Source organism: Odocoileus virginianus, chromosome 29 (assembly GCF_023699985.2).
Source record: "Odocoileus virginianus isolate 20LAN1187 ecotype Illinois chromosome 29, Ovbor_1.2, whole genome shotgun sequence".
In the NCBI taxonomy this organism is placed as follows: domain Eukaryota; kingdom Metazoa; phylum Chordata; class Mammalia; order Artiodactyla; family Cervidae; genus Odocoileus; species Odocoileus virginianus.
In genome coordinates this window covers 23,974,886-23,985,780 of record NC_069702.1, presented here as the reverse complement: position 1 = coordinate 23,985,780, position 10,895 = coordinate 23,974,886, and the positions used below count along the sequence as shown (strand labels likewise).

The window sequence follows — 10,895 nt, the reverse complement described above, 5'->3', positions numbered from 1 at the left end:
ACCTTTAAAAGGTGCGATGCGGCAAGAACCTATCTCCTTCCGCCCCTCGCTCCTAACACTCCTTCTCTTTCCTCTTTGGGCTCAATCGACGAATAAAGTCGGTGCCCAAATTCCGTCTTCCGCCCTGGAACCGAGAGGGAGGATTGGTTCAGCAAAGCAATAGCAAGTCGAGGAAGCCACAAAGCTGACTGGAGACAGATGCTTAGGGGCGGAACTCTTTTTCCAAGTCTGCTGCGGCAGCGGCGGATCCCTCCGCGGGGAGTCACGTGCCCCGCCCCCTTGGGGGCGTCGGAAACTCAAAACAAAAACAAGGGGTTTGCTTTTGCATCCGCAGCGGCGGCGGCGGCAGCGGCGGTGGAGCCCGCAGTCTGCCTGGGCTAGAGGGTCCGGCGCAGCGCCCCAGCAGGAGGGTGGGCGCGCGGGTAGCGGGATGAAGCCGGGGCTGTGAGGCCAAAGCGCCGGTGGCGGGGGGTGGGAAGGGTCGGATGCCGGTCCGGGGGCACCGCTGAGGCGGCAGGTCTCTGAGCTCGGAGACTGGTCCGGACGCCCCCGCCGCGCCCAGTCCCCTCCGACCGTGACGCCGCGGGCCGGTGGAGGCGCGGCTCCAGCACGGTAAGTGGGCCCAGCCGGGATTGCAGTTTCTTTGTTCTTGGTCGGGGTTGCGGGGACTGATGTCAGTGGCCGTCCCTCAGCCTGGGGAGCAGTTCCGGTCCTGCCCTCAGCCCTGGGGCAGTGGGCAGCCGGGGGGCGGAGAGATGCTGATGGGATGCGTGAAGTGTCGAGAACGCTGGAGGTAGTTCTTTGGTGCCTCCCCCCCACCCCCCCATTTTGTCAGAGGGGGGCTCTTTGGGGTGAATCTTGGATTGACAGCTCTTGGTCTCCGCATAGTTGTGGAATCGGGGGTGGACGGGTGTTGTCTGGGCACGGGGCGGGGTGGATTTTCTGCCCCCGCCCCCCCCCCCCCCCGACCCCAATCGGCTGGGCCGCGCCACCCCAGCGCTTTCTGAAACCGAGGTCTCCGGCACTCGGGTTTTGTTCCGAGGAGGCGCAGTTGATGCGGATGGGGAAGGCTTGGGGGCTGGACTCCTGCGAGAGGGGCTTCTGGACCGGGCTCCGCGGGAGGGGCGGGGCCCTGGAGTCTCCTCCCTCCGGTTCTTTGTTCAGTCGCGAGACTTTCTTTCCCCATCCCCCCGCATTGTGCAAAGCCCTTACCCCAGGGATCCGCTGCTCTCGGAGCCCCAGGTGCGTTCCACTGGGCAGAAGCCCCTGGCCCCACGACTTCAGGTGGGGCTGACCGTTCGGACACCGCAGCCCCGGCGACAGTTTCCTGCTTGTGAAACTGCCGCGAGGCCGGGGCTGGCCGGCCTGACCCAGTGCTGGCCGGCGGACGTGCCCGCGGCCCCTCCCCCTTGCACACCTCCCTGGCCGCGGGGGAGGATTCCGCCGGGTTCGGCTGGACGTGACTGGTCCCCTCACCCGCTTCTCGCCGGGGGCTGGGGCGCCCCTCGCTGGAGGTATTAACTCCTGCTCTTTTGTGCTCTCCCTCGCTCACCCCTGCCACCCCCAGGATACACTGAACTGTGTGTGTGGTGTCTTTACTGCAGATGAAGGATTTAGGGGCAGAGTACTTGGCCGGTCGCGAAGGTGTCCAGCTCTTCGGATTGTTGAACCTCTACCTAGAGCAGGAACAGAGATTCCAACCTCGAGAAAAAGGGCTGAGCTTGATCGAGGCCACCCCGGAGGTAAGTTCCCAGGAAAGATACCTTGCGGCAGCCGCTGACGGGGCTTGGGGAGGTGACTTTAAAAATACATGTGTGTGTGTATATACACACATACACACAGACACATTTATTTTTTAATTTTAGTTGAGTCTGGACTAAAGGCTGCAAAATTTCTTAAGACCAAAATTGATCTTCCTAGAGTATTAAGATAAATCTTAATACAGGGTCGTTGGTTTTGTTTCTTAGCAAGAATGAGAGCGATACTAACTCTAGGGAAGTGTGGCGTCAGAAGTGACACTCCCAGTCTGCAGCTTCTGAGTGGGAGAGTCCGTGGAAATTGATTAGGTCGTTTATGGAAATACCCTCTGCCTATGCAATACTTCTGTATTGTAGGCTCTTAAGTGGTTTTTCTTTTTTTAATAAAAGAAAACAAGGAACCTTCTATGTGTCCATTACAAGGGAATTGGATTATATCTGCTATAACCCTCTGGAAGTCCAGCAGCGATTTGCTTTATATTGAGTTGTTGAATGTTTCTGATGATGTATATATGTTTTTTGTGTGATTTGCCCAATTATGTGATGTACATTTAAAAAATTGGTTCTGTATACACATTTTGTAAAAACTGCAGCGCTTTGGTTCAGTGATGGCATTCTGCCCCCCATATTCTTGAAGATTAAGTGAAACAATTACCTTCTTTGAATCCGTGTGTATTATCCATTCTAGTTCTAAAACAGGCATAAACTTTGGCTTTTGGTTTTTATTGCAGACAGATAACACTTTGTGTCCAAGATTGAGAAATGCCAAAGTCGAAGATTTGAGGAGTTTAACCAACTTTTTTGGATCTTGCACTGAAACTTTTGTCTTGGCTGTCAATATTTTGGACAGATTCTTGGCTCTTATGAAGGTATTTAATTATTTTTGTAAACACAACTTCATTTTTTAATACCTGGTGCCCAGCACAATGCCTGGCATAAAGGATTCAATAGCTATTTGATAAATGAATGTATTTGTTATTATACATAAGCATTGTTAATAATCAGAGTTGTGATCTTTAGTTCAGATTAAGAGACTGCAAAAGTCAGTGTATTGTTGTGTCTTAAGTTAGGTTTTGCTGTATCTTCTACATACCTTCTCTTTGAAGACGTGACACAATGAAGACTACTTTTTTTGGGTGTTCTGTATATACACAGCTCTCAAAATAAGGTTTTCATATTTTCATTTCCCAGTATGTTTCTGTTAAGCCTCGGTATTTTTAAACACCTGACACGTGGCAAATATAAGTATAGCAGTATGTTAAAGGTGACTGAGTGCCTTCCCTATGAGAAACCTTTTCAAAGCAGGGAGCCACAGTCTTATTAACAGTTACCAGCAACTCATACAATTTCACTTATTTGTGGAGTCTAAAATATGACACAAATGAACCTACCTATGAAACAGAAACAGAATTAAGGACAAAGAGAATAGACTGGAGGTGTTCAGAGGGGTGGGAGAGGGTTGGATTGGGAGTTTGGAATTAGCAGATGCAAACTGGTATATATAAAATGGATAAATAGCAAGGCCCTACTATGTAGCACAGGGAACTATACTCTATATCCTGTGATAAACCAAAATGGAAAATAATATGAAAAAGAATGTATATTCGTATATATGTGTATATATTGACAGAGTTACTTTCCTGAATGGCAGTAATATATATAACATTGTAATTCAACTACAGTTGAAAATAAATTTAAAAAAAACACCGATCAGCAACCGTTAGAAAAATGTTATTCTTCTGCCAGTAGGATCCCTGTCAGCTGCTGGGTCAGTTTTCAGGGCCCTGAAGAGAAGAGGGCAGCCATCTGTCCACGGCAGCTTTTACATCTGCTGCGCTCGGCACGTCTGACGCAGTAGCTCTCTTGGGGCAAATTTGCATTGAGGCATAGGATGATTTTTAAATAGATAAGAAGATAAAAAGATGAATGTGTTACTTTTATATCCAAAGAAGTATATTTTCTTGGTGTTAGGCTTAATTTATCTTGGGGGAGATTGTACTATTATGAGTTTTATAAGTTAGAAATACAGTGTATTTAGAAACAGCTTTTGAATTTGCATTAATTTTTTTTTAGCCACGTTTAAATGCTCAAAATGTTTTTTCTGTTTTTTTAAAGGGAGGTTAAGACAGCTTAAAATGTAAAAACGGTTAAGTATAATTGTATGTAAGGGTAAATACAAGGAAGCAGTTTGATCGTGTCTGTCTTAAGAGTAGGGGCTCATTACAGTATTTTGAGTGTCTGCTTTGCGAAGTTAAAGTGACAATTGTTGGAAGAAACCTTTTGTTCCTTGTTTTTCAGGTGAAACCTAAGCATTTGTCTTGCATTGGAGTCTGTTGTTTTTTGCTGGCTGCTAGAATAGTTGAAGAAGAATGCAATATTCCATCTACTCATGATGTGATCCGGATTAGCCAATGTAAATGTACTGCTTCTGACATAAAGCGGATGGAAAAAATAATATCAGAAAAATTGCACTATGAATTCGAAGCTACTACTGCCTTAAACTTTTTGCACTTATACCATACTATTGTACTTTGTCACACTTCAGAAAGGTCAGTGGGATTAAAAATGAAAAGTTTGTACTTTAGCATTGCTGTAAGTAACAGTAAAGAATTAGCGTGCCAGTGAATATTTTTATACCTTCCAGTTTAATAAACATTTTATTCTTTCTTTTTCATTGTATAGGAAAGAAATACTGAGCCTTGATAAATTAGAAGCTCAGCTGAAAGCTTGCTGCTGCCGACTTACCTTTTCAAAAGCAAAAGTAAGTCAATTTCTTACTTATATATATATCTCAGTTTCTATTTTGAATTAAAAAAAATATTTATTTTTCTTACTTTTTTTTCTTGTAGCCATCCATACTAGCTTTGTGCCTTCTCAATTTGGAAGTAGAAACTTTGAAATCCATTGAATTGTTGGAAATTCTCCTGCTTGTTAAAAAACATTCCAAGGTAAATATCTTCAGAACTTGTTCTTTAGAGCAAATTTCTTCCTGGTGGTTTATTTTTTCTGTGATGACTTAATGATCATTATCACTTTATTGGGCTCTTAATTTTTATTCATTTTTTCCTTGTATCTTAAGTGTTGATGTTCTTCTCCAAATGCAGCTTCAACTCAAGACAGTATTAAGCTGGAAGGGAATCTGATCCTTTAGCCTAGCCTCTTTCTGTATTCAGACATTCCTTCCCTAGTCTTCTTGCCAGTTGGTAGTACAGTGGTCTGTATTGCCCTGCATATATTGTTCTAAAATGCATACTAAGCAGTCAACTCAGTAAGTATACCAACAGCATCCCAGTACATCTATAGGACTGAGACATTGGCCCATTAGTAGCATTACCAAAATAACATCAACTGTGTTTTTGCTTTTAAACTCCTTTGTCAAGCCAGCCTGATAATTTTTTTCAATCATGAAGAGATATAAACCAAACAATCACAGTCATTTCTCTTAAACTGGTAGTCTGGCTGGAGAAGTATGGAACCGACCACAAGGCAGGGTCTGTGTCTCTAAACAAAGATGTACTTGGAAGTTTGGGTAGCAGAGAAGTAGGCTGGACCATGTGAGGCATGATGACTGGGAGCCTGGCTGTACCAAAAAGAATGTTAGACGCTGCAAGTTGGGGCAGCCAGGGTGTATGACCAGGAGGTGGGTGGACTGGAAGTGTTTGGGAATCCGGTCAGGGTAGGTTTGTAGATAGAATGTCTAGGTGCTAGTCACAAGCAGGAATAAGGGCATCTCACTCTAGTTTTTAGAGGCCAAGCATGGAAATGAGGCAAGGAGTCATGGATGACCAAGATGTGGACCTAATGGAGAGAATATTGGTACCATTGAGGGAAATATCAGAGATGTTAATGTCAAAGAAGTATGATTTTAGGTACTTGTATACCTGCCTGATAGGTAGGTGTCTAGTAGATTCTTGCCAATATAAATTATAGTTGGAGATTGAGATTAGGAATTTCTCATGAGGAATAATAGTTGAAACCTCAGAGTCCCTTGCTTAGGGGACAGTTAAAGCTCTGGATTTTCGGTGTTGGCAGTTTCCCTGTTAAGATCCAAGTGAAGGAACGTGGAATACACAAGTACAAGCATTCAGGTGGGAAAGAGGTTTTCAAGAAGGAAGTGGTCAAGAGTATTGAATTTTGGTGAGAGGCCCAGAGTAATGAGAATCGAAGGAGCTTAGTTGGCATGTAGGAGCTGATGTCGGGAGAATGAGAGATAGAAGCCAGGTTGCAAGGGGATTAAGATGTGGCTAGATTCGGTGGAAACGGAAGCCAAGATGAGACAAAATCCTCATCCGTTTGTGATCAGATACATGCAGTGTGAAGCATTTTAACAGCTGACTTCCAGCTTTTGTTTCAGTGCCGAATTTATTAATTTGGATCTAAACCTCTTATGGTATTGTTATTTGGAAACAGTCTTCGGTGAAAATTGATTCCTTGAAATAAATTGGGGCACTCCCCAGTGGTGGAGGAACTGTGCCCGTCTGGGGAAATTCCTCTTCTCTTGTATTTCCAACTTCTCCTTTCACATGTATCTGGTGTTTTAATATAAATGCATATTTTAGCAGTCCAATTAAAGCTATGTTACAGAAACCTAAATTCTGTTAAATTACTTTGCATTGTGACTATCAAAGAATATACTTGACAATTGGTGTATTAACAGACCTGTTGTTTATAGGCAGTGTGTTTTCTTAACATAGGCAGAATCCTTTGGAAATACTTTATACCTGTGCTGCTCCTCACCTGAAGCAGTGGTTACCAAATTTTGACTGCATATAAGAATCATCTGGGGATCTTTAAAAAAAATCTTGGATGACACCCCCGTACCAATTAAGTTAAAGTATCTGGGGGGTGGGAGCCAGGCACAGTATTTTCTAAGAATCACAGAGTAAGTCCAAGGTATAGCAAGGTTTGGGAACCACTGTCATAACCTCTTCACTTAAATTTTTTTTTTTCAGGTGAATGACTCTGAGTTTGTTTACTGGAGGGAGTTAGTTTCTAAATGCCTAGCTGAATATTCTTCTCCAGAATGTTGCAAACCAGATCTTAAGAAGCTGGTTTGGATTGTTTCAAGGCGCACAGCCCAGAACCTCCACAACAGCTATTACAGTGTTCCTGAGCTGCCGACAATACCGGAGGGGGGCTGTTTTGATGAAAGTGAAAGGTAAGCAGGTTCCTTGACTAATTAGACTCCCGCAGACTAAGACTGATTTTTGTATATTAGAGCCCCCCTCCCCCCAATGGCATCATTTCTTTGGGTGAGAAGATTAACCAAAAGTAGTTTTACTAAAATAGGTAATAGGTGGGAAGTGTATCCCCCCTCAACTTTTTTCTTTATTAAAAAAAAACAACAAACCAGCATCCTATGCATCATTACCTCCCCAGGGCTTGTAACTGGAAGCATGTACCTTTTGGCCATCGTCACCACCCCCTCCCCTCACCCCTGGCAACCACCCATCTGTTCTCTGCATCTGTGAGTTCTGTTTTTTGTTTTTAGATTCTACATACAGGTGACATCATACTGTATTTGTTGTTCTCTGACTTACTTCATTCCTCCCTTATTAAAAACTGTTTTTTTCCATCTCCCTTGCTCTTTGAAATTCAGTTTAGTTAAGAAAACAAGCAAATAGCATTCTGGGCTTTTTAACGTTAGTATGAATTCCTAAAATGGTGCTGTGGGAAGAAGCTGTGGGTTAAATGACTGGAAACTAAAGGGAACTGCCATACTGATGGAGCTGAGTTCTGAGGATATTTTTAGTTTTGTCAGACGCCTTTGTCTTATTCAGAATTTATTTTTGTTAGTAAAGTGAACTTAATTTTATTAAATTTGACCGTTTTACACTGTAGGAAGAAAAGACCAAAAGTACCATTTTAATAGCTCGTTGGCCTCTTGGTTTGGTATTTGAGAAGATCAGTGATGCGATTATTGATGCGAGAAAGACATGATAGGACTTTGTCATTAGCCTGTGTTTATTGGATTTAAGGGCTTCCCTGGTGCCTCAGATGGTAGAGACTCTGCCTGCAGTGCAGGAGACCTGGGTTCGATCCCTGGGTCAGGGAAGATCCCCTGGAGGAGGGAATGGCTGCCCACTCCAGTATTCTTGCCTGGAGAATTCCATGGACAGAGGAGCCTGGAAGGCTGCAGTCCATGGGGTTGCAAAGAGTCAGACACAACTGAGCAAGTTAATATTTTCACTTCATTTTTCATTGGATTTTAAATACTTTCAAAATACCTTAGAATTCTAGTTAATATTGCTTGGTAAAAGAATATTAGTTTGGCAAGAGGTAATTAGTTTAAACCCCTTAAGCGAATCTGTATTTTCTAAGGAGATTACAATAGGCTTCCCTTTAGGAAGGCCTTCTAAGTTATATTTTGTCTCTGTAGAGTTTAAATTTTGAATGCAAAAATCATGAGACTAGAACTGCTTACTCAGCAGTTTAATTTTGCCTGTGTGACATTTGAGTGTGTTTAAATACCAGGCCCCTCTTCTCTGTTCTTCCTTTCAGTGAGGACTCTTGTGAAGACATGAGTTGTGGAGAAGAGAGCCTCAGCAGCTCCCCTCACCGGGATCAAGAGTGCACGTTCTTCTTCAGCTTCAAAGTGGCGCAGACACTGTGCTTCCCGTCTTAGAAATCTCATTGTCCTGGGCCCGAGTTCTAAGTGTGTGTACAGGTTTCAAAGCAATAAAGGGAGTAGGTCGCTTCCTGGTCCACCCCCATCCAGGCAGGAATTGCATCGACTCTGGAATACCTACCTTCTGTTTATTATTCAGATCAGATCTGGCCTATTTTCATACTTAATCCTAAGCCATCAAATGGGTTAGTGCCTCTTAAACAATTAACAATACTTTAGACGTTGGCACTTTATTTTTCTCATTGATCTTTAGCTACTTGGGGGAGGAGGGAAGGTGCTGATACCTTCAATTTACTACTTTTCAGGATGATTTTTAAAAGATGAGTAGTGTAGTGTCCACTTTTTATAAAGCTTTCAGGTGTCTCTACGGAAACAGATTGGGAGTGTGAAAGTGCCGCCTCAGCAGGTACGATGGCTGATCCTTTAATGGTTTATCTTAGGTCTCTCCCTCCCCCCCATTCTCAGAGCAGAGAATATACTCTTAAATGTCAAACACCTTTTCGGTTGTTTTTGTCTTTTAAATGATCAGTGTACTCTCTGATGCAGACTTTAGAAATTTAGTAGGAGTTAGAATATTGACTTTTCTGTGATTTTAGTGTGTAGTATCTTCATTTCTTTGAGGTTTCTGCCAAAGCAGAAATAAGCAGCAGACTAGAGTAGTTGGATAGTTGCATTCCTAATGCTTAAGTATTGTCAGACTATAGTATTATTTTAATGTTTTTAAAGCACTCCATAGATCTGCTAGTTTTGCATGTACTTGTATGAAAGCAGTGCAGCAGGTTGAACAGAACTAGGTAACTATGGAATGGATAAATGTTGATCTAGTAGCACATTTTATCTCATTTTCTTCTATTAGAGAAGTCTGCATGATTATGTTTTATTTCCTTTGTAATTCACATTTCAAAAATAATGGTATTGTATATGGGTGCCAAGAATATGAACTGTAAAAAAGAAACCTAAGTGTTTGTAGAATTATAGTTTTAAGCATATTTGTGTGGTGGTACAGCCATAAGAAAAGGGATTTATAAACTCTGTACATGAGATTTTGTACAGAGAACTTTTTTAAACTTTATAAACTGTATATGAAAGTGTAAATCTTTAAAAATGTACATAAAATACTGTATTTTTTTACCGTGTGTGTGTGATAGTCTAGTCATTGCATGTAAATATAATTTATTGTGTATCCTGTATTATAACTCATATAGTGATGACTTACTTTTTTTACTGGTAAGTCAACATCCATTGGATTTCTTTTGAAGTGAATCTTTTTGAAGTAATAGATTACAACTTAAAATAAAAATATTAACAAATGCTACTCCTTGTTTGCAGTCACATTTTAATTTTTACCTCTCTGGTGAAAAAGTGCTTCCTGTATTTCAGTGAGGAGGCTTGGGGTGAGCCTGGAGTGCCTACAGGACCCTTTCCCTTGGTTACCAGAAGTCCCTCTGGTAGTGTTTCCTCACTGCAGTTTGGCCCTGAGCCTTGGAGATACTGAAAGTGAATCTTGTCACTGGAGAGTTGACCTCTCTGGGGTGAACTCATATTAAATGAAAGAGTGACGTATTAACCTGAATGCCTATTAGTTTATAGTGAAAGCCAACAGATATCAAGTAGACCAGAATGCTTAGGTTGGCAGGTTAGTACAGTCTTTCTGCAGACAAGCCAGATTGTCTTCAGAAGGTCACCTGGTGAATATGCACACAGGGGTGTCAACTCTGACTGGATCTAGGCAGCCTCTGGCTCTTCTGATCTCTTTTTCCAACCTTTAGGCTTGATAAACAAGTAGTAGGTTTTCTTTTTTTTTTTTTTTTTTTTTTTTTGCATGGTGTCCCCATCTAGTTTGGTATTTGTAGACTTTTGTTTTCTTTAGTCAGTTAGAAAATGAGATATACTGAATATGGTCATCTTGTAATACCTCTTCTCCCCTGCAGACAGGGGAATGATTTCCTACCTCCAGGTGGAGAATCTCTGTAACCCTCAACCTCTTAACAAGTAATTTTGGCAAGTAGTAAACAATATATTCTGCTTTAAGATTTTTTAAAGTCTTTATTGAGTTACAATGCTGCCTCTGTAAAATGTTTTGGTTTTTTGACCCCTTGTTTCCTCTGGCCTCCTGCCTCCTTCATGGAGGCCACCATTTATCATTTATACTGTGTATCTACTCCCTTTCCACTTTTCTTCCTCTAGCTTGGTTCAGACCCTTACTCTTATCAGCAGGAATACTACCATATCTTATTGATCTCTCAGACTCAAGGCTTTCTTCTGATTCCCTCGCTTCGCTGCCTAGATATCCTTTTAAAATATGCAAATCTGTCCTGAAAAACTACCTCTCAATTAGGGTAAAGTCCATGTTGTGACATACAAGTCTTCATAATCAGAACATCGCATCTCTCTCTGGTCTTTTTTTTTTTTCTTCCCCTTGCCATTTCCTAGAACTACAGAATACATATTAAAAAAAGTAACTGGCAGGTGTGTGGGAGATGGAGTGAAGCAGGTAGAGAGCACTCAGG

General features: G+C 42.3%; 1 protein-coding gene across 4 annotated transcripts; it reads left to right on the top strand.

The window, feature by feature from the left end:
• Positions 1–275: 275 nt before the first annotated feature.
• Positions 276–9,700, top strand: CCNG2 (cyclin G2). Of its 4 annotated transcripts, XM_020894693.2 has the most exons (9): positions 276–612; positions 1,605–1,742; positions 2,489–2,626; positions 4,056–4,306; positions 4,440–4,518; positions 4,607–4,705; positions 6,710–6,915; positions 7,137–7,224; positions 8,259–8,346. In XM_020894693.2, exons 2-9 carry the CDS (start codon positions 1,605–1,607, stop codon positions 8,259–8,261), a joined length of 1,002 nt encoding a protein of 333 aa, XP_020750352.1. In that variant the 5' UTR covers positions 276–612; the 3' UTR covers positions 8,262–8,346. The 4 variants fall into 4 exon arrangements, with proteins under 4 accessions (XP_020750352.1, XP_020750348.1, XP_020750349.1 ...); XM_020894689.2 differs by lacking the exon at positions 7,137–7,224 and having other exon boundaries at positions 282–612; positions 8,259–9,700; XM_020894690.2 differs by lacking the exons at positions 276–612; positions 7,137–7,224 and adding an exon at positions 1,093–1,242 and having other exon boundaries at positions 8,259–9,700.
• Positions 9,701–10,895: the final 1,195 nt, after the last annotated feature.

Bases quoted from the DNA above. Each gene is read 5' to 3' on its own strand.
- CCNG2 (XM_020894689.2), top strand. From the start codon at position 1,605: ATGAAGGATTTAGGGGCAGAGTACTTGGCCGGTCGCGAAGGTGTCCAG. The intron at 4,307-4,439 runs GTCAGTGGGATT...TTCATTGTATAG, and splicing joins CTTTGTCACACTTCAGAAAG to GAAAGAAATACTGAGCCTTG. The intron at 4,519-4,606 runs GTAAGTCAATTT...TTTTTCTTGTAG, and splicing joins TTACCTTTTCAAAAGCAAAA to CCATCCATACTAGCTTTGTG.